The sequence below is a fragment of the Gracilinanus agilis genome, chromosome 2 (genome assembly GCF_016433145.1).
Source record: "Gracilinanus agilis isolate LMUSP501 chromosome 2, AgileGrace, whole genome shotgun sequence".
NCBI classification, from domain to species: domain Eukaryota; kingdom Metazoa; phylum Chordata; class Mammalia; order Didelphimorphia; family Didelphidae; genus Gracilinanus; species Gracilinanus agilis.
This window is the reverse complement of record NC_058131.1, coordinates 146,573,971-146,598,100: the sequence shown is the minus strand read 5'-3', so window position 1 is coordinate 146,598,100 and position 24,130 is coordinate 146,573,971. Positions and strand designations below refer to the sequence as shown.

Here is a 24,130-nt window from a genome sequence, read left to right as displayed (position 1 = left end):
GTGCCATGAGCCAGGGGCAAACATCGGTTGGCCCCATGGTATAAATACCCCTGACAGCCACTTTGAGAGAGGTCTCTCTGGAGGTCTCTGGACAGGAGTCTCTGGACTGGGAAATCTCGGAGTGGGTGGTGAAGGGAGGCAGGGAGGTCTATGAAGAAGAGGGTAGGATAGATCTGAATATTTCCTGATAGACTGTGAGGGCTAGTGCATCACCAACACTGGTTGTGAGAAAGCTGAGAGAATAAGATCACCAACACAGGTACATCAATAGCATTCCCTATTCTCTGACTTGGCTGTGGCCAGGCTGGACCAGAGGTAGTGGAGAGGGGTAAATCTCTAGCTTCCACCTGATTAATAGCCTCCAGTCCTGATTGTCAACTAGTTTATAGATAATAGATTGATAGGATCTCCAATCCTTATCCTGTTTATCCTTTCCCTGATTATAGATAAAGAGAGTTCATCAAGTACCTTCCTGAGTGGTCCTTATATCATGACCCTTGGAGAGGGAGTCAAATGCAGTCAGATACCAAATGCCATCCAAGGCAAATCAACAGCCCAATAATAATCTATCCAACCGTAGGTTGGACCTTGAAAGGTTACCCATCTATTTAACCTCTTGAGGGTCCTTCTTGGGCAACTGTTAGAGAGAAGGGGATACATTAATATCATTGTACTAGAAGAACTAGTCTTCCTTACAACAACATCTATATCTCCTGTTGTGAGGAAGATATTTCCTCCTCCAAATAGGGAGTTATTGATTAAGAATTAAGGTTGACCTAGCAGGAAGGAGCTGGAGCTGGGAATTCTAGGATAGAATGAAAGAGGAGGAAGTGTATGTGCCCTGAGAGAGGACTCCATCAGTGGTGGGCAAAAACTGTTGCCAGCCTGGGAGATCGCAGAGCAAAGGACACCCTGCTTCCTGATTTTCCCTGGGATCCTGAGTGGTGCTAGCAAAGAGGACAAGATCTACAGTGCAGTTCCAAAGGAAGAGGTAAAGTTTGGGATCTGGTGGACAGTGTCTCAAGCAAAACCCTCCCTATTTGGTACCTGAGGCCACCTTGGCTCTTGGCATCTAGAGATCATTGGCGGATTGCAGTGAGAACCCCTAAGCCACCTCAGCCCTTAGCTGTGCTCAAGCCTGGCAGGTCCAGGTCTGAGGCAGTCACCCAGAGACTCCATTACAGCTCCTTGGGCCCTAAGTTAGTGTAGAAATAAGTCCTCCCCTTTTCCCTGTGGGTTTTTTCATTAGGTTTTAAGGTTTTCGAGTAGACATCCCTTTCCCACCTTTTAGTTGTTCATAATTAAAACCAGTTATAACCTGTTACCTTGCCTGTTGGATTCAAAGCCTCTGGCCCAGGGTGACAGTTGATCAACTGTCCCTTTGTCAGTTAGGAACAGTTTGGCTGTTCTGGTCTCCATGTCCAGGTCTAGTCTCTCATAAACCCCAGTGTGTGTACCCACAATCACCTAGTTTTATTATAATATCCCTGGTGTCTCCATTACCTTTACTTATCATTTTTCTATACTTCCTAGGTCCCCTTTTGTTTATAACATGACAAAATCAAGAATGTGGCCATCTTTGTGTATGGTTCAAGTGAGGAAGAGGAGTTTGTCATGTGAAATGAAAAGGTTGAGGAACTAAATGATTTAGAGCGTTTGATGGAATGTCATTATGTTCCTGGAAGTCGCCTAGTATGAAGTTAGTAGTTAGGGAAGAGACAACAATTGTAAGCCGGGTCCTAAACTCATTGAGGAAGGACAAAGAATGTCTTGGAGGTCTTTAGACAACAGGTATCAGGATTTTGATTGGGTAAAATTAAAAAAAACAACAACTCATGCTTATAAAGCTTTTTATATACATTATCTACTGAGTGAGGTAGGTGCTAATCTGCCTATAAGTCCCTAGACTATGCCAAGTCAAAGAGAATGGTACTGACTCTTCCTTGCATTCCCTTCAGTCCCCTTTGTGACTTTGTATGTCTTCTTTTTCTTTTCATGACTACTCTTGACTTGACCATTGAGCTATATATACATATATTTGTGTTATATAAATGTGTATATATATGCATGCATATATACATACATATAAAATAATATAATGCATATAAAATATAAATGCATATATGTATACACTATCTATTTCTCTCTCTCTTTTTCTCTCTCTTTCTCTCTGTTAGTACAACAGTCCAAATTTTTGAGCATAAATTTTAAGTGTGTGTGTGTATGTGTGTGTGTGTGTGTGTGTGTGTGTGTGTGTTTTACCTATGGTTAGAGACAGTACTTAAAGCCAGGTCTTCCAGAACTCCAAAGCTGGACTTTTATTCAGTATGCAATGTTACCTCTCTCTAACAAGATATTACCCATATAAAAATATTGGGGAATGGGAATGGGAGGGATAGAGAGTGATCTGCCTTGGGTCACATTTTGTGTTGATACAACAATAATAAATAATTTACTCTCTGAAAGAGTGTGGGTGTTGTATTTCTCATGGAAGTTATATGTGTCAACATGAATTTATCTAAAGGATAGACATGAATAAAGATATCTTTGGAGTCTCACTTCCCATTCTCCAAAGACTTTGATTCTTGTCAGGACAGGAGGCAAGAGGTTTCCACTTTGTTCTTCTCAAAGAATGGATATTGGGAGAGAATCGAATCTGTCCATCCCCTCCCAAGTATCCAAGTATTATTAATTATTGTCAGTGAGTATAGAGAAGGAGAGGGGAGTGGCCCGAGTGCTCTGCTCCCCTACAGTTCTGCTGCCTGCAAGCTGCCCACCATATACTGTGCACTCTCATTGGGCTGTGGGGCAGAGGGGCTAGGGATGTGAAAAAATGTCATTAGGCTTGTTGGAGTAGGGGAGGGGAACAGCTCTGCCTGAGTCCCTCTGCCTTTCTAGTAATAAACTCTGGTGGGGGTATGAGGGTCAGGGAGGGAGGTCACATGCCCACAGAGAATGCTCTGTCTGCCATCTTTGGTAAATGTGCCATAGGTTCACCATCACTGATATATAGCCATAGCTTGACTCTTTGCCCATCAAATGATAGTTCCCCAAAGAATGCATGTAATAAATAGCAAATAGTCACATTTATCCAAGCTAGCAGCAAATAGAAATCAGAGAAAGTATACATGTGAAAATATATAATACATAAAATGAATGAATTCTACTATGGGGGTAGAGACAGATAGACAGAGAGACAGAGAGAGAGAGAGACAGAGACAGAGAGACAGAGAGAGACAGAGACAGAGAATCCCCAGGCCCTGGAAGCTAGGATCTCTCTTCTTCCAGGTTCTTGCCAATTCTGATCCTCATGCAGGTTTGAAAAAAAAATCTGTTCCATCAATGAGGAGTGCCTTAGGACAATAAATTTTGAGCAAAGGATTACATTTATATAGCATTTTAGGTCTTGTGAAATGTGGAGCTCATACAACTCTCTGAGGTAGGTAATATAAATATTCTCATATTATAGATAAGAAAATGATGCCTTACAGTTTAAATGGGGCCACACTTTCCTCATCTGCAAAATAAGGAATGTTGGACAACATAACATCTAAGGTCATTTTCTGGATTTAAATCTCTGGTCCTTAGACTTTGCAATGGTTGCACAATTGAAAGAAAATGAGAGGTAGGATTCAAATACAAGGTTCCTGACTCCAGACTGTTTCTTATGTGATGACAGTCCTGCCTCTTATGGTACTGAAATCCTTTAATTCATTCAACAAACCTCTATTAAGTACTTAAAAAAACAACTTCTTAATTTCTATCTTAGAATCAATATTGTGTACTATATATTGATTCTATACAGAAGAATGGTAAAGGCTAGGCAATGGGGGTTAAGTGATTTGCCCAGGTATTTGTTGAGAAACTCTTAGCCAAGATTTAAAAGTTGTAATAAGTATATAATTTTAAACATCATTGTTTATTGTTTTAAAATGTGTTATTAGAAATATGGTACTCTATTTGAATGTGCATTGTGAATCTGCTATTTTGTAAAACCCACTTTCTCTCACAGAAAATCTCATTTTGGGTACCAAAGCTCTAAAGTATTGGCATAGAACTGCTGCAATTATGCAGATCTTAGTCAGTCAAGTCTCTGACCATGTGCTTTCTTTAGCACTATTAACAGCTCTCATGTTCCCTTTTCGTAGAATCAGACAAAAAGGCATTTAATCACAGTCCTATAGGCTCAGGTATTTGCTGTAGAAACAAAAATAATAAAGGCTGATATAATAATAATTATTAGTATTTTAATTAAAGCCGTGCTGATAGATAAAGTTATTAGACCATGCGCTTGTAAGAATTCAAAACCGCCGCCCTCGCCATTATTGTCTCCTGTCTCCTCCGGAGTCTGCTGGCCAAGAGGCCACTCCCCCCTAACCCAGCAGATTTAAACTGTTCTGTGTGGAGACTTAGGTGTCTCCACGCCCAAAGAACCAGAAACGGAAACCCGTTGGACCACGGGAAATGTAGTTTGATAATTTCCATGTGTCCATAGAAAATATATATATACTTTTAGATGGCATTTCTCAAATTTCACTTTTACATCACACAGCTAGGAAGTGTCTGAGGCCAGACCCCACCCCAGAACCTCCCATTTCTAGGCCTGTATATTAAGTATTTACTGAGTGTAAACCAGAATATTAGATAATAGACTTTTGCCACTGAGGGGGAAAATACCCCTATTTAAATGAATATACACTATGGTTTCCTTTAACCCTCTCTGCCATTTGTGCTAAAATGTAATTATATCTTGTCATTTCCTAAATCAAATGGTTCTAAACTTTTTGCTGATCTGGATATATCTGGGAAAGGAATCAAATCTATTTAAAACTGCCTTGCTGCAAGGTTTCAATGTATTGTATTCTGCCATCCATCCTTGCCTAGGAAGCTGCAATCAACCTATAAGCCTGTTTCCCCTTTGGGTAGTCTCCCAGACATAGACCAGACTGCAGGAGAGAATGCCAATGTAATCATCCTGTGCTTTCCCATTCTGGCTGCTGAAAGAGAACAGCTTGACTGACCTTGAGATGAGGTGCCCTTTTTTGGCTCTGGAGAGCTATCCAGCATCAGCAACTTGGAATGATAAAATAAATGAAGTTCTGCTTTAGAATATCCCTCAAATACCTTTTTCCAGGTTATGAGGGTTGAAAGGCAAAAGTATTGGTCTATGAGTACATGAAAACATTCCTCATAAAACCTTGTATTTGCCCAGGGAAGTTACATTTTAAAAGACTCATCCCTGTTATTTTACTTTTCCAAAACATCATCTACATTTTACATATTAGGAAACCAAGGAGCATTAACTGCTGTCTTGATGAAGATCACACAATGAGCTAGTAACAAGACAATATAAAACGTGGGTCATTAGACTAAGGGACAAGAATCAAACTCTTTTCATTATACCATGTTGCTTCATGAGTCCATTCAATTTGAAAAGTCTTCAGTTTTTATTTAAAAGATAAATAAAAGCATTTACTCTGGGGTAATATTCACCTTAATTTTTTTTAAAGCTATCTATGTTTATACATTGTGGACAACAAACTAGGACACACAAATAGAAATTAGAGTTAAAAACAATAGTCCAGGTTTCCAAAAATCTTGCACCAGGAACCAATGTACAATGATTGCTAAGTATGAGACAGTCTTTACTTGACATCACCAAAAATAATAATAAGACACTAGGGACTTGGAGAAACCCATGTACAAATAAAGAATTAAAAATAATGAAATATCCCATCAGCAACAGAATTTGGTTGCTGTCATGGCAATAAGTTCCTCTTTCCTAATTAACCTCATCAAGACTTGAAATACCACTCTGTGGTTGAGACCTGAAAGACAAATATATTTTAGAGTTGATCCCTTTCTCATCAAACATCTTCTTTGTTTTCCAGTTAGGAGACTGTGTAGGATCAATGTGTATTGTGTTCTTTCTTCTCCAAGGTACAGGATATTTCAGGAAATCTTATCTCTCTAGAAGATCCAATGTCCATGCTTTAAATCAGAAACTATTAAACTTGGAGTTACTCATAAGACAACTCTCAGAGCTGATGTTTCCCAAGAAATATCTTGTGGGAAGCCAATAAGAGAAAAGAGTCTCAAATAGATAAAAATCTGAGACTCCTCTTTTGACTCCTTTTCTGATCCATACCTTTCCTTAATGAAAAGCTTTAAGCTCCTAACAAACCAACAGCCAAGAGGTTACCATTCTCTCCTTTGGTCAGAAATACAACTGTTTTTGTTTCAAAAGTAGTTTAGACACTCAAGGTCATAAATTTCTCCAGGAGGGGCATTTTGCCCCTGAGAAAATATTCCCTGTCACAGCTTTCTGATAAGGACCCAGCCAAAGTTCAACCTTAGCCTTGTTCTATTTTGGAAGTCAATGAGAATCTTTGTGTTTTGATATGACATAATTTGTGTTTCTGCACAAATGTGAAGTTTTTTGGGGGGCTTCTTTTGTGTGAAGTGAATCTTGAAGTATATATAATAAACTCCATGCTGCCAAAGACAGAACTAGAAGCATGAGCTAAAAGATCTTCTGTGTCCGTTACTCCTTATCAACTAAGCCGTCATTATTAAATTATCTGGAGATGATAAAAAGATCTCGAGAATATCTATTTGACAGTTGGCTTTCCCACCTGAGTTCAAATTTAGCCTCAGTCAGTAGGTGTTTGATCCTGAACAAGTCACTTAACCTGTTTGTCTCAGTCTCATCTATAAAGTGCAGATAATAGCATCTATCTCCCAGGGTTATTATAAAGGTCAAACCAGATAATAATTATAAAGTATTTAGCAAAGTGCTGGTACATAACAAGTACTGTATATACATTAGTTATTATTATATATCCTACCTCAGTCAATCCATTTAACCTGTTTCCCTACATTTCTTCAACTACAAAATAGGAATAATAATAACACTTTCCAGGATTGTGAATTAAATTAAATATTAACAAAAAAAAACTCCAAAACTAAACAACTTAGAACTGTGCTTGGCATATAGTAGTTGCTATATAAATACTTATTTCCTACTTTTCCCTTTACTTTTTGTTGTTGATGTTACTACTATTGTTCTTACCTTTCTAAATTTGGACAAAAATAGGGAAAAGTGGTATATTCAGACGTACCTCTAATAACTAAAGGCATAAATTTAAGGAAAGAAAAGAGACTGAGCAAGAAGAGGGTATTATGATCTTTAAACCTCAGGAAGAAAAATTTCTTTCTTTCCTGATCAATGTGAATTACCAGGTTTTAGTGCTGACAAGTGTGAGGCTCAGCTTACTAAATGAAATGCATTATTTTGATTTGTTATTTAAGTTATCTTTCCAGAAATGATTGAAGATATGGATGGAGTATTCAGGAAGGAATAACACCTCTTCAAGGGCATGCTGAACCCTTTTCAGGGATGCTCATCCAGTTTTGGTGTCCATCTCTCAACCAACCCTCACCTGTGGCTCCAAGAAGCTGTAGCATGCACAGCAGCCATACCTTGTTAAACGATGTCTTGGAAAACAGGCTAAATCAGGTTGAGGGTAACCAATAGACCTTAAAACTGTTAATGAGTTGGAGGGAATGCTTACCTCAAGTATATGAAAATTTCTTCTAGCAGAATGGGTGGATGAGAATTTATTGCAACCACAATTACGGTGGCAGAAGCAGGCACTGTAAAGTACCTAGAGCTTGGTCAAATGTTAAAAATACCAAGGTCATCTTCCACTTACTGAATCATCACCAGTCATCCTAACATTTGTTTTACCGCAGGACTTTGATGACTGGAAGAGAGAGTGAGGCTGAAGACTCTGCACAACTGTGTCTCACTTAAATCCAAATTCATAAGCATGTCAAGACATAACCCTTGATGCCATTAGTCCTCTTTGAAAATGAAGGATTAACAAAAAAAGATGCAGTGGCTGGTCATGTAATATAAACAAAGGATAAAATATAGACAGAGTAGGTACTATATTCACATCTACAAAATGTTGAGAAGTAGAGGGAGATTTGTTTTAATTCCATTTTTATTGTCATGAAAACACACTTCTGTATTGGTCATTGTTGTAAGAGCACACTCATACATAACCCAAATCCCAAAATAAAACCAAAGATTCACTGATGTGAAAGACAAATCCAACAGTTCTTTTTCTGGAGGTGAGTAGCATTCTTCATCATAAGTCTTTCTGGATTGTCCCAAGTCATTGCATTGCTGAGAATAGCCAAGTTTTCACAGATAATCATTGTACAATATGGCCGTTACTCTGTACATTATTCTCCCAGTTCTGCTTATTTCACTGCATCAGTTCCTGTAGATATTTCCAGTTTTTTCTTATATCATCTTGCATAACATTTCTTATAGCACAATAATATTCCATCACCAACATGTACCACAATTTGTATAGTCATTCCTCAACTGATGGACATCCCCCCAATTTCCAATTCTTTGCCACTCCAAAAAGAGCTGCTATAAATATTTTTGTATGAGTAGGTTCTTTCTCCTTTTTTAATTATCTCTTTGGGATACAGACCTAGTAGTGGCATTACCAGATCAAAGGATACGTTCAGTTTTATAGCCCTTTGGGCATAGTTCCAAATTGTTGTGGAGGAAGACTTCTAGCAGACTGAGTAGATATTATCTGTAGGATTTATGGGAGCACATATTCAAGAATTGGGAAGGATGTGAAGAAGGTATGGATGACTTGTAATAACATAGTTACAGAGAATACTCAAAGGATGGCATCATTGGTTCACTGAAGACCTGAAGAAAGGTGGATTTGGGGAAATAACCCACAGAATAGCCATCTTTGGGATGGTAGGCATTGGCATAAAGGCAATGTGTATGACTGGGGTGGGAGCGGGGGAGGATAGAGAAGAGAAGGAATGCCCAGAGCCTCTTGATAGGTTGGTACATTATCAAGAAACAACATATATAGGGGTAAGATGACTGGAAAGATAAGGAAGGATAGTATAACTGCAGAATTGTTTTAATTTGCATTTCTTTTATTACACTTGGGTATCTTGGGATATCTTGCCATCCATCCTATCATTGTCCATCCCCCTCACAAAGCATTTCATTTTCCTGAGTCTTAGGTTTTTCACTTGCAACACACTTCACAGTGCCATTGTGAAGATCAAATGAAACTATATAAATATATTTAATTATCTGAAAGTTCAGTATACCAACAATAATCTAGCTGAACTTTGTTATGTTCCTGATCGATTTTTTTTTAGGAGCTTGGCCACTCTCATACTGTATTCTAAAGACAATCCTTATTTTCATGATCTGTGGAACTGAGTATGCATGTCAGTGTCTCAGGAATATTAATAGTCATTGCAAACTCTTTTGACATTGATTTAGATATTTGCTTCACCAATGGGGGCTTTAGCATTGTCAAGTGTAAGTAGTTCTCAAACAGCAATCAAAAATAACTCCATGTGAGATAGGTCTAGAAATACCCTGAAATGAGGAACAATAGAATTTTGGATACCTCACCCAGAGAAGTCGGATTTTCCCTTGGCAAGAAGCTCAGAGCTGGAGCACTGTAGGAGATACGCCCATTTGGCAAAGAATAGAGTATAGTATATGGCAGCTTTGAGAATGAAACATAAATCAATCTATTAAAAAGATTACTTAGAGCTATTAAATACTATTTTATTTACATGTAGAAGCAAGAGGGGGGAAAAGTTTGAGAATTAGGGGAAAGTAAAATCAAGGTGAGTAAAAATAACCTTTGAGATCTTTGCTTAGGAATAGGTATTCTATCAAATCATATCACTCTTAAGAAATAATCATTTAAAACAATTTTTAGTTATTGCCTTTTTTCCTAGGGGTAGGTAGATACAAATGATTCTTGGAAGGTAAGTTGGAAATAGAAAATCAGACAAACTTTGTTATTTGCTATCATGTTGGGATTCCAGATGTGCTATCTACTATCTCTCCATTGCATTGACATTCATTAGATATTTCAAACCTAAGACTGCATACAGGAATTTTATACTATTGAAACACCCTCACAATGTGTGTCCAGGAGATTACTTTCCTCTTTCAACTAGTTACATTGGCTGAGCTGTCATTTAGTATCAATCAGTACAGTAGCCAAGAATGGTTATAAATTGTTTAATATGTACTGTGCTGATTGAACTAATACTAAGAGCAGCTAGTAGCCAGAAACACATTAGTAGGAATGCCAAATGAACTTGGGCTTGTCTTCCTTCTCTTTCACCTGATCTAACATAATAGAGAAGTCTGAGGGTGAAAAGTATATGTTGTTCAGGAAACCTAGGGGCTGACAGATGATTATTGTTTTTTTAATCATCCTTTAAATAACTGGTTAAGGTGTTGGGGCATGAACAAAGAGGCTTCCAAATGGGGTCTAGGTGTTGCCAAATGGAGAAATGCCCTGGTAAAATTATAATACACAATAAACATATATGTGCATATGATTATGATATTGAATCAGTTAGTGTGTGTATATAGTCTACATATATAGTGTTCCAAAAGTGTTAGTGCAGTTTTAAATCTTAATAGCTTAAAACTGTATTAAGATTTGTGGGACATCTTGTACAGTCACATTTATACAGTGTATTAATATTTATAAAGTGATTTTCTCACAAGGTCCAATTTAAGGCAAACTGAGTCAACAATCATTTATTAAGCTCGTATATTATATGTCAAGCACTGAGCTAAAAGCTGGGGATGCAAAATAAGAAAAAGAGACAGTCTCTGCCCTCAAGGTGCTTACATATTAATCAGGGGAAGATACATAAAAGGGGAACTGAAAAGCAGGAGTTTGGGTCAGGTGGGATGAGGGTGAACTTTCTAGAAGAGAAGGCTGCTGTGTCATGGTGGGAGAAAATCTGTAGAATCAAGAGCCCAAGGCAGGATCTCTGTTTTGCAAGATATGGAATTCAGGTTATAAATCCAGGGCTAGAGGGTATCTTAGAGGGTCATACAGTTCAGTAGTTTTGTTTTAAAGGTGAGGAAACCGAGACCCTGAGAAGCTAACTGAAATCAGCCAGGTATGCCAAATCCCACCTCACTCTCAGCTCTGTCAACGCGGAGCTGCATCGGGTCATAAAGCTGGTGTCGGACTGGGAATTTGACACCTCCTGCCTCCTTACTGCAGGACTCTCTTTTGCACCTTGCAGCCGTCCCCACCCACCCCAACCTGTAATTAATGATCTGTCAATGACAATTACAGAATTGCGGGATTTTGTGGGAGCCTTTAGGGATATTTTCCTTGGACAACGAAGAGGAAATAAGCCTGGTGTTTGGGGACTCTGGAGGAAACCTATCATTATGTTTTATGGTTATCTGCGTTATGCGCCTCATTCCTCTCGCCACCCCCGCCTCCCAACCCCCACTAGATTTCAAGCTTCGTGAGGGGCAGCACCTTATTTAAAATTTATTATTTAGTGCGGTGCCTCAGCACAGGGATCTTTATCAAGTGGACCCTTAATATAGGTTTGGTGAATGGACTAAATAACTAATCCTACTGTGGCCCTTATGCTTCTCTGCCTGCTGAGACTCCTTAACTGTCCTCCTTCTAAACCCTCCTACTTCGAGTCACACCCCCCAAATGCAGCAGCTCTAGCTTGCAGGTTTAACCCACCAGGGGGCGGAAGGGAGAGAATCCGCACACTGCACCGGTCTCGGCTCTCTTCTGGGAAATGTAGTTTTAGCCTTTTCTGACTCTGAGGACAAAGCGGTGTGAATGGACCACAAATCCCGATATGCTTTGTGATCCAAGTTCGCGCTTCTCCCTCCTCCCTTCCCCCCGCCCCTTGACTGTGGAGAAACTCGAGAGGCGCTTTCTCTGGCCGGCAGTCCGGGGTTCCGTTAGACTAAGCAGTCTTTCTCCCGGACTGTTGCTCCATTATTCTCCACCCCGAATCCGAAGTGCGTAAAGGCTAACGACATGGACAACGCGGGCAAGGAACGGGAGGCGGTCCAGCTGATGGCAGAGGCCGAGAAGCGTGTGAAATCCTCCCATTCGTTCTTGAGAGGGTTGTTTGGGTGAGCGCCAGCCCTGCGGGGTAGCTCCTTCCTCCTCCCCCCACCCACCCACTGCGCTCCTGCCGGGGCTCCGCTGCATCCGCCCCCGCTCTCCCTCCTCCCCAGCGGCCTTAGAGTGGGCCTGGGCATCGGGGGTAACACGCACCCCCTCCTCCACCTCCCCGTGGGACGGAGCTGACGATTGGGCTATTGGGATGGGGAGGTTTCCTTCCTCCCACAGCTCCCGACCTCCCTCGGGGAGGAAGCTGCAGGCCCCGCGGGAGGCTCGCAGATTCCTCAAGAGGATTCCCTGGGCCTCCAGGTGACTGTCACCTCGGTAGGGTATTAAAGGACAAATAACCTGTCCACGCATCGGTCTGCTTGTCCACCCATCCATCCTCCCAGCCTATCGCGTATCTAACATTTACTATTTAGGGAGCGACACCAAGGTGCCCTAGCCACCACAGTACTGATGGATCATCGCCCCCAGCCCCCCCCCCCCCCAAACACACCGATGCATACAAGCAACAGATTGTCATTCCCCACCTGCCATATGCTAACTGCTGAACACCTATGCCTGAGCTTGTTTCTTGGTTGGTTGGAAGCTTCTGGGTGGATGTTAATGATGTTAATTCGAGCACCATTTTTACTTTTGTTTTGAATTATAGAAATGTTTTAAAAAGCACTTGGGATCTCAGATTAAAAACGAAGTAACTTGTCTTCTAATGTCTGAGGAGAATGGTAGAAGTTTTTTTTTTTTTAAATTACACTTTTAAATAATGTAATCCAGCATGACTGTGATGCAGAGATTTAGCTATTGTGTTAATCCTTTGGCTCTGGCTTGTGGCCATATTACCACTAGAGATTTATGCAGGAGGAATGGATGAATTCTCCTTCTGGGTTTATTTGATTCCTTCAGTAGCAATTGGGCCTTGTAAGAATTCCTCCCGGATTTTAGTCATTTGCTTAGCGCCTGTTTGCTACAGTTACTTCATAACACAGCCTTTCCTAGGTACTTAGTATTTGACAAATAAATAAATTGCTTAAGTATCTTTCATTTTTTCATCAAAGGTCTATTCTATAGTTCAAAGTAGCTTATTTCTTTAATAAAGTAAATCTTTAAAACCAGTATCAGACACTCAGCTATTCTCTTAATATATTTTTATTAGCTTCTGGTGAAAATTTTAATTTGGCACATTTCATAAAGAAGCACTAGAATAGCAGTATTTACTGCTTCTTGAATTCACTTTTGAATTTGTGAATGATTCAGCTGTTTAAGATTTTTTTTTAAAAAAAAGGTGAAATTTCCTCACTCCTTTTGAAAGTGAAAACTAATCTCCTTTAATCAAGAAAGGAAGACCTTAGGGTTTCTTAATTATAGCAAATCCTTTTCAAAATTCTGCTCCCTGTAAAGGTATATTTTATAGCACTCTATTGTTAATTTTCTCTCTCTAATTTTAGTTTGGAATCTCAGTAAAGAAAAATGCATGTAACAGGTTCATTTTTTTTTTTTTTTACCCTTGTACTTCGGTGTATTGTCTCATAGGTGGAAGATTGGTAAGGGTGGGCAATGGGGGTCAAGTGACTTGCCCAGGGTCACACAGCTGGGAAGTGGCTGAGGCCGGGTTTGAACCCAGGACCTCCTGTTTCTAGGCCCGACTCTCACTCCACTGAGCTACCCAGCTGCCCCCAGGTTCATTTTTTTGTTGCACCAACTTTGTTGTCTTTAATTAGGTCATTCTACATTAACATATTTATTGAATTTTAGGGATTAAAAGGGACCTAGCAGTAGACCTCTGGAAGAAACCAAATTGACTAAGACACTACTCTTTTTGGAGGGAATTATCACTTACTATAATCTTCCCCCCTCTTTAGTTAATATTAAATATTCTTCATTACTTTTGATAAAGAGCTGAAATTGTAATGACTGTCATCGGTTTTCTTTTAAATATCATTGATATTTAGCAAGCACTAACTAATAAGCATATTTGAAAAAGCAATATAGTATAGTAGAAGCAGCATTAGAGTAGAGCTACAAGAACTTTAAAGCAGATTTCACATCTATGACATAAAGATAATACTTTCACTGCTTACCAAATAGGCCTTGTGAGGTGTAAATGATATAATATATAATTGTGGGGGCAACTGGGTGGATTAAGAGCCAGGCCTAGAGATGGGAGGTCCTAGGTTCAAATTTGACCTCAGACATTTCTAGCTGTGTGACCCTGGACAAGTCACTTAAAACCCATTGCCTAGCTGCCTTGGAACCAATACATAATATTGATTCTAAGGTGGAAGGTAAAGAGTTTTTAAAAAATTAAAATTAAAAAATAATATATAATTGTATACAAATATACATTTGCACATATTTGTGTATATAAATGTACACATATTTTATAACTATATCGAGTATAGTTTTATAACATATTTTACAACTATAGAGTATAATTATTCTCTTATGATGTGCCATTAGCTCATTTTTCAGATCCTCAGATTTAATTTTATTTAATGTAGTTAAATGAATTCAAAAGAACTGCTAAGATCATTTTCAATTTCATGTATCACCCATGTAGGAGCATAAATTTATATCTCTGCTTTTGAAAGCAAAAGGAATCCTCTTTTAGGAAGTAATTCAGTGTTATCATTAAGATATTTTTAGAATCTTTTTTTCTTTACATATATATTTTTTTAAAAGAACTAGGCTAACTCTTGACCAATATATAAAACGTAATCTTAAAAGGACTTTTGGAGATTCCTTCTCTTTCTTGTTTTTTTTTCCTAAATACATATCTTTTGTTTTTTTCCTACATTTTTCAATATATGTCTCCCAAAATAGAGAGATTCTGTTTTTGTTTTAAGGAAAGAATAGGTTGACATTTTTTCCTTTGATCATATTCTTTTGACCCGACTTAATTCACATCTTTATTTTATTTATTTTTTAAAACCCTTACCTTCCTTCTTAGATTCAATACTGTGTATTGGTTCCAAGGCAGAATAGTGGCAAGGACTAGCAGTGGGAGGGGTAAGTGACTTGCCCAAGGTCACACAGCCAGGAAGTATTTGAGGTCAGATTTTAACCCAGGACCTCCTGTCTCTGGGCCCGGCTTTCAATCCACAGAGCCACCTAGCTGTCCCCAATTCACAACTTTAGAAGACCATAAACCTTATGGGAGGGTATGAGGGGGGACTTTTTCTAAAGTTCTCTGCCAGTAAATAAGATCATATATCTGAGTTGAAAAGTTGAAAGAAATCTGAAGAGTTCTTAGATCTCATTTCTTCAAGTAGGTAAGATAGCTATTTTACAGATGAGGAAGTGAAGTCTAGAGAGGAAAAGTGACTTTCTTAAGGTCACCCAATTAAATGAACATACAGTATTATGAATTAAACTACTAATTTCCTTTAAAAATATATAGTATAATGTTGTGGGACTGGGTGTAGAGCTAGGTGGTACTATGGATTGAGAATTAGGCCCAGAAATGAGATGTCCTGTGTACAAATCTGGCCTCAGATACTTCTAGTTGTGTGACCCTGGGCAAGTCATTTAACCCCCCATTGCCTAACCCTTATCAATTTTCTGCCTTTGAATCAATACACAATATTGATTCTAAGATAGAAAGGGCTTAAAAATATGTCGTTTATTTTTACTTCAAGATGACATGAACATGTAAACTTGGAAGAAGATTCAGAAGCTCTGAAGATTGAAGGCTAAAGTAATAGACTAATTCTAGTAACATGAAATTACGTAGGAATGTTACATGTTCTGTTGATTTTTTTAAACCAAGTAGAGAGTTGGGGAAATGTAAGTTGACATCAGTTCATGCAAAGAAATACTTTGGGTATTTTTATTGACTTTATTATAACCTCAGTATAATCACTTGGCTTCTAAAAAGACCTAATGTAATTATAGGCAGCACTGATAGATGTATACTGCCCATAACAAGGAAATCATCTCATTATATTTTTCACAAAGACCACTCCTGAAGTACTGGGTTTAATTCAGAAATTTACATTTTGATATTAATAGCTGGATGAGAACTGGAGCATAATCACTTGTCTAGTGAGGGGACTCATTTGTCAGAAGGAATGATTTTGAGTGCTTTTCCTTGCATGTAATAAGTAGTTGCTAAAATGTTTGATTTCAGTTGTCGATTTGATTGAATGATTGGAGGAACAGGGAATGTTTGATTTGAAAAAGAGCAGGGTAGGAGGAGGGGACAAGGGCTGTTGAAGTATCTATAGAGACAATCATTCTGTGTAGATCCAAAAGGCAGAAGTAGATTTAGCAGCAGCACATTACAGGGAGGCAGGTTTTGATTCATTATAAAAAATAATTTAATAATAATTAGAGCCATCCAAAAAATGTAATGTGCCATGCCATATATTTATGTTTTGATAGTAGGGATTTTTTTCTGTGGAATGGAAAGCTGGATTAGATTATCTATTTAGTCACTTCTAGAATGCACCAGTCCCCTCATTTCTTATTGCCATCACCATAGTACGTAGAGACTCTCATATTAATATTGTAACAACTACCTAATTGGCCTTTTCTGCCTCCAGTCCTTCCTTTCTCTGGTTCATCATTGCATATTAATTTTAACATCTCTTATTGTATCCTATTATATCCTTTAATAACTCATATACAGTTCTTGCTAAATTTTGGTCAATGACTTGGTTAAGTTCATTAATGGTGTATTAATTCTCTATTTTCTCTAATATTTAGGACTGGGCTTTGTACATAGTAAACAATAAAGGCTGACAAATGGTTTTAATTTTAATTGTGTAAATTTGTCAGGTTAATTAGTCTTCCAACACCTAAAGATCCATAATTTTCTTGGTATGGGCATTATTTTCCTTGGTGCAGATTGAAAACCACTTGTCCACTATAACTTTGTAGATAGTTTCATGGAATGCTATGAACTCTCTCCTTTCACTACCCCCAGTTGATCCCCTGGTAGCAGCATTATGAAATTAAATGTGACTTCAAATTACAAATATACACTTCAATACTGAGCCTGTACTTATAACCTGAGTCAGACCTGCCGAAGCTACTTATGGGCACAGCTAGGTTTCCCTCACCATCGCCTTATATTATGAAGAGTCATGATAAGATTATATAAATAATTGATATCACATGATAGCAAATAGACTTCAAATTACTTAGAAGGATGTGTGATCTCATTCATATATGCCTTTCTGTTCTGTGCTACTCTTATCCATGAGTCTTTACATAAATCCTTCATAGGAATTTCACCCAACATACTGGAACTTTATTCTAAATCCCTCCTCATTCTGTCTTGTAGAATTTCTACTTTTAACTTGAAGGTTCAGCTCACATTCCCATTTCCTACATATATATTAATGCTATCTTATTTTTCAAATAATTATAAATATATTAAGCTATTTGTAACATACCAGAAAAATGTAACCTACTTGAGGCAAAAGCTGTTCTTCATTTTGTTGTTATATTTCCATCACCTTGTGCCTTTCATGAAGTAGATCCTTAATAAATACTTGTTGGATTGTATTTATATTAAATCATTGCTATGCTTCTCTGACTAGCTTCCAGTGTGAACAGCTACACATTATTTTAATTGTGGAATTTTTACAAGTTACATTTTTTTACCATATCACAATTTACAAATATATGTATGTATATGTAGATAGATAAATAGATATGTCTGTGTATGTATATATATATATATATGTGTATAAAGTATATCTGAAAATGCACTTAGGTTATTATAAATAACTTTAGAATGTGTATTTAAAATTCCCTTTTAAAATCAGCAAGTTTGACTTGTATGCAGCTCTCTTCATTGTAGTGGCTTTTAAGCCACATAGGTTTCTCTCCATAGCTCTTCTGTCAAGTTGCTAGGATACCACAACTGGACTGTACACTCCAATAAGTTGTTATTTAAGAATTAAAACGAAATAATAATGTTCTTGATAGTTAAACGTATTCCTGTGCTATTTTGTTAGGCTCTTTAAGCCTAGAAAAGCAACAAATCTGGCATTTCAACATAGGAATGATAAAACACAACAAATTTGGCTCTCAATAGTATGTTATTTATATTTTGTTAGCTCTTTGTGATCTTTCAGTATGTCATATTTCAAACTTTGTAGTTAGCTTTAAGAAAATGATATTGACCAGAGAGATAGCATTGTATGGTAGATATCATAATATGGCTTGACTTAAAATCAGGAATACTCCCAAGATTAAACTCTTGGCACTAAAACACACTAGTTTCCTACTCTGAACAAGTAATCATTTAACCTCTTAGTGACCTAGGCATACAACTAAAACTAAGTCACAAACTAGTCACTGACTTATAACAATGGAGGGAATTTTCTAACTGAAGAGATCAGAGATGTAGATCCCTCCCAAAAATCCTTCACCCGTACACTTAAGCCAGTTGGTCTTTATTTTTTTTTCTTCACAAAGATTAATAAGCATTTTTGTATCTGTTTTGAGAAGAATTTTTATTTTCTTGGACCAAAGAAATAGTTACATAAGACATAAATTTTTAGATCTAGAGATGAGAAAGCTAGCTCCAGAAATGCTAAAATGCAGAAATATATGACTAAAATGTTGAAATATTATTCTAAATTGTCACTAAATAGCTAATAATTTCTATTTCTTTCTTTTCGACCATACCTGTTATTTCACTGGTGTAGGTAACTCCCAGTAGAGAATTTCCTTTACTAATGTAAATTGAACCCTTCTTAGACTCATTGCCTTAGAGCTAAGATGGTGAACCTATATGGCATGTGTGCCAAAGATGGCATGCAGGGCACTTTCTGGGTACATGCACTTTTGCCTGCAAGAGTTTGTTACTAGAAAGGCAGAGGGACTTGGGAAGAGCTGCTCCCTTTCCCCTCTCCACCATGTCTTATGACATTTTTTCACATCACCTGCCCCTCTACCTAGCAGCCCAGTGGGAGCACTTACTGCCCTCACCCTCTCTACTCAGGTGGAAGACATTCCTCATTTCACCTGCCCAGCAGCACAATGGGGAATGCTTTCTCCCTCTGTGTGTTTGAGGGGTGGGGGCACATAGTACATACAGCACGTGGTCTGGTGGGGCAGGGCATGGCATAGGGTCTCTGGGGCTGGGGCTGGGGTGGGGCAGGGCAGAGCTCACAGTCTCCAAAAGGTTTGCCATCACTGTAGATTGTTGACTGAGTGCATTGAGAGAGACTTAGTGGTTTACTTATAGTCATGTAGCTAGTGTCAGAAGTGGTTTTTGAACCCAGCACTTTTTGTCAAACCAGCTCTCTATTTCAATTTCCTTCATGTTTAATCTTTAGATGTGGAAATGTCAAAGAAAGAATTATATCCAGTTTTCTAATTCATTTAAAAATTTATTAATACCAATCTTGCTAAGAATTATGCTAGGCTTGGAAATGCAAAAATAAAAAAATGAAAAAAATTGTTTTCATGGAACTTACATTTTTTGGGAGAAATATATGCATTTAAGGAATGAATGATTGGATAAAAAAACATTTATTAAGTGCCTGCTATGTGTCAAGCTTTTGAATTGTGATGCTAGAGAAGATTGTTGAGAGTTTCTTGGACAGCAAGGAGATCAAATCAATCAGCACTTGAAGAAATTAACCCTGACACTTCATTGGAACGTCAAATACTGAAATTTGAAGCTGAAGTTTGAATACTTTGGCCACATAATAAGAAAATAGGACTTACTGGAAAAGATTGATGGTAGGAAAAATTGAAGGCGAAAGAGACTGTAGAGGATGAGATAGATTAATAATGTCATAGAAACAACAAACATGAACTTGAAAGACTTCAGGAGTTATTGGAGGACAAAAGGACCTAGTATGCTCTGGTCTATTGGGTCATGAATAGCCATGGATTTGTATACAAAAGACAAGTGTGATGTGTGGTGAATAGGGTACTAAGCTTAGAGTCAAGAAAGCCTGGGTTCTTCTATCTCTGACACTATCAATGTGACCTCGGACAGGTTACTTAATATAAGTAATTTTTTTCTTCACCTGCAAAATGGGAGTATTACTTGTGACATCTGTCATAGCAGATCTTATAGCAAATAGTATAATACTATATAAAGTGATATATAAATGCTAGTTATTATTTAGGCAAATATGCCTTCTAAAAGTAATTACATGTTAGCTAATCACTTTTGTATCTACATATACAATCTAGGAGGTGCTCTGCTCTCTGCCCTTAATAATTTCCTTTCTTGGGATACAGTTACTTCTTGTGAAAAAATTAGTAATTTGCTAGTTACTCAAACTTTAATGGCATTTGCTTTAATCAGATCAACAACTATCCAAGATGTTCTCTAGTGAATGAGAGTTGACAGAAAAGGTATGGGAAGAAGGGATACTTTTGGAGCTTCAGACTGATTGAAAATCAAAGTAGAAGAGGAACAGAGGAAATGAATTAGGCTAAGGAAAAACTTTACCAACTCTAAAATTTTATTTGAAGCCCTGGTGGCAGCTTCTGTCCTTTGAAAATCATTTTTCTTCTTCCATTTTAAAGGAAATATTTGGTTTCTTAGGACTTATTTGAAAGATTACAAATCTTAGTCCAGTGATGGCTAACTTTTTAGAAATGGAGTGCCATGCCTGTCACACCCTCTTACCCCACACAGAGGAGGAAGAAAGTGCTCCCATTGGGCTGCTGGGTGGAGGGGCAGGTGAAGTGAGGAATATCCTCAGAGAGTGTAGAGAGGGGGAGTGGAGAAGCCCTAGCGCTCTGCTCCACTCCAGCCCTGCTACCTGTGAGCTGCACACCTTACCCTTTGTGTGCTCCCATTGAGCTGCTGGGTAGAGAGGCAGGGATGTGAAAAAATGACCTCCAGTTTGGTAGAGAGTGGGAGGGAAGCAGATCCACCTGAGTCCCTCTGTCTTTCCAGTAATGAACTATGGGGGGTGGGGCATCCGTGTTCACAGAGAGCACTCTGCGTGCCATCTTTGGCACCTGTGCCATTGGTTCGCCAAACACTGCCTTAGTCTATGGTGATTCATCTTAATCTTCCTAGTCCAGACGGGTCTAGTCTATTCTAATTTACCTTCTCTAGTTTAGTCTGATCTTTTAACATTTCATACTACTCCTTAAGAGAAGAAATGTAGGGAAGTGATATATATGCCAGCTCCCTGCCTCTGAGAAAGAAGTACAATTCCCTTCTCCATTTTATTACTCTCCCTTACCTCCTCCAGTTACATTTTTAACTCAGATTCTTTTGCTTACCTTCAGAAACCTTGAGAATTCAGAAGATTTGTGTAGGTATTTACCACCCTTCAAAGACTAATTAGAAATTTTATTATAACAGTAAATATAGAATAGAATTATTTATAACCTGAGTTTATCTTACATTTCCCCAAATGTAAAATTATCAAATGGATTTCAGTATAAATTAGACTTCTCTATGGTAATCTTTACATGTTCTGTCAACTGGGAAATAACAAGTCTGAGAATAAACTCTGGGTAATATAAAACCAAAGAACTCAAAGACTTTGTATCAGAAAATTTCTTTATCTGTTAGAAAAGGGAAACAAAAGTATCATTCCTGGAACTTGTATTTAAGACCAATCCTGAGGCAGCAGGAGAAACCATAGTTCATATAGGGTGCTGCAGGAAAAGTTGACTTTTAAAAATAGATAAAATGCAGTTTTATGAACAGAGTAAGTTATTCATGCCACATTTTATCATTATAGTTCTAAACTTAAAAAGTGAATTCAATTTGGAAAAGGTATTTTGAAAAACTTTGTACTTCCCTTTTCAACAAGTTATAAGATACTAGGATTTATCAAGTTGGATAGAACCTTAAAGATCACAGTATAACCTCTTCATTTTATCTATTAAATAATTTTATTAGAAATTTAACATAACATGGATATAATTAAAATTGCTTAATAATCATTTACAATTATCCTAATTTTAGAAAAATAAATATAGCTTTTTAAATCATTCCTCCAATTTTCTGTTAGAATTTTATGTCCATTCTTATTTACTTTTTCTCATATGTTGACTGTTAATGTGTACTACAGATTTTTTAATATTCTTCATATTTTTGTTCTTTAATTGAATTCTCACATTTTTGAGCATGCGCAAAATTATTCCAGGTAAATTAAATGGCTACACAGGTAATAAGTCATAGACCTAGGACTTTAATCAAGATTTGACTGACTTCAGTGGGTTTTTTCCTACTACATTCATTATTTCTCCAGCTAAAATTTTCCTTCTCTTCTGGTTCAGCACTATCAAAGTTATTTTTATAACATTTTCAGCTTTTATTTAGGTGTTTAAATATACTGTGATTTTAGTGGTGGTTTGATTTCTGCTTTTTCATCGCCTTTCTGGTGGATATCTATTATGTATTCATATAAAATTAGCATGCTGTATTTGGGAGATATCCAGACTTTTCCATACTTTAGAGGTGGGTAGGATTTAAGACAAAATGACTGATCTGCTTATAGATATCAGAACAATTTGAATTTATGTGAATCATGCCTATTCATCTAAGTAGTATAAATATGTATATATCATCAGTCATAATGCAGCAAAAAGAATGAGCTTGCGTTAAAGAAATTCTTAGAGAAGTAAGCTTATCATCTTCAGTTTTGACTTTTCTATGAAACATACTGACACTGTCTTCACTTGAGTTGAGGCTTCTTTTTCTTAGGATAAGCCTGAAAAACTGAAGACCCATAAAACTGATATAATTTTATGGGGATACTCAATATCAATAGGAATACTCCATAATCTAGAATTTCATTTTAATAATTATGCCAGATTGTATGTGCCTCCAGCTGCTATTCCTTTATAGTCCCAATTTTAAGAAAAGAAAATGCATTTTTAATAAGACTTACAAAGGAATATTCATTTGTTCTCATTTGGGAGTCAGAAAAAAAATTCTCTAGAATGAGGTGGTCATATGTCAGGTTGAAATATACTTTCTCAGCTTTCTCCTTTCATACAAGAAATGTTCTACTACTGAAATATATTTGAGATAATCTTTTGCTTTTTAGGGGCTTCAAGTCATTGATTAGGTGTTATCTGTTCCCATATCTGTGTGCTGGATCATTTAGCATTGTAACTGGTTGAGAGAGATGAGAAAGTCATATTTATAATATTTAAGAATTAAGCAAATAAAATGGGAAGCAATTAAAACACAATCAATTATTATTGACATGAATAGTCTAAGGATAGTTTTTCTCTTAATTTATTAACCCAGTGACAAGAGATTGAACTCTACTGGTTGTCTCAGTTGAAAGGATAAATGTCTTTTGATATGAGGTTCTGACAGCTTTTCCTTCAGTTTTGGATTTGAATGCTAACTGATTTTCTAAGGGCAAGGGATAAATTTATAATATATAAGAATTCTCTTCTGGGCCAAGCCTGGTTCAAGGCCAGTACAGTGATTCAGGTTCAGTATTGGAACCAGGGAAATCTTTGTGGACCTTCAAATTAAGTAAAAATGTTTAATTACTAGAAAAGATTTTAAAGAATTTAATTATTAATAAAAATGCTATGTGAATTACTTGGGGACAAGCAATACTTATGATATATTTTCATTTGATTCAGCAATGTGCTTTTTTTTTTTTAAACCCTTAACTTCTGTGTATTGTCTCATAGGTGGAAGAGTGGTAAGGGTGAGCAATGGGGGTCAAGTGACTTGCCCAGGGTCATACAGCTGGGAAGTGGCTGAGGCCGGATTTGAACCCAGGACCTCCTGTCTCTGGGCCTGACTCTTAATCCACCGAGCTACCTAGCTGCCCCTCAGCAATGTGCTTTTGACAGTAGGCTGACTTAGAATATTTATCTTTACAAGATGAAACCAAATTCAAATTAAAGTGGTTTCCACATATTTAGTGAATTTTGCCATCCAATGATTGATTTTGTGTTATGCACACATTTTATTAGTCTCATCTTATGCTTTCAGTTTTGTAGTTTTCAAGTTTGTAGTTTTAGGAATATATCAAGGATGTTGCAAAATTTATAGCTCTTATATAGCACATTTGAATAGCTGTCAGAAATATTTCAGTTTACAGATATTGTTGGCATGGGAAAGACAGACATTTCAAGGATCATTCATACCTATAATGAAATAGAATCAATCATACCAACAAGCAAATAAAAGTACAATTGAAAACAAACAAACAAACAAA

The 24,130-nt window shown here is 37.3% G+C and overlaps 1 protein-coding gene across 3 annotated transcripts in view; it reads left to right on the top strand.

The window, feature by feature from the left end:
* The first annotated feature begins 11,903 nt into the window (after positions 1 to 11,903).
* The window catches only part of NAPB (NSF attachment protein beta), a 33,776-nt gene continuing 21,549 nt past the window's right edge, over positions 11,904 to 24,130 (top strand). For all 3 annotated transcript variants that reach the window (XM_044660754.1, XM_044660752.1, XM_044660753.1), the window contains exon 1: positions 11,904 to 12,001. In XM_044660754.1, coding sequence (XP_044516689.1) covers positions 11,904 to 12,001 — 98 coding nt within the window. The remainder of the gene's footprint in view (positions 12,002 to 24,130) is intronic.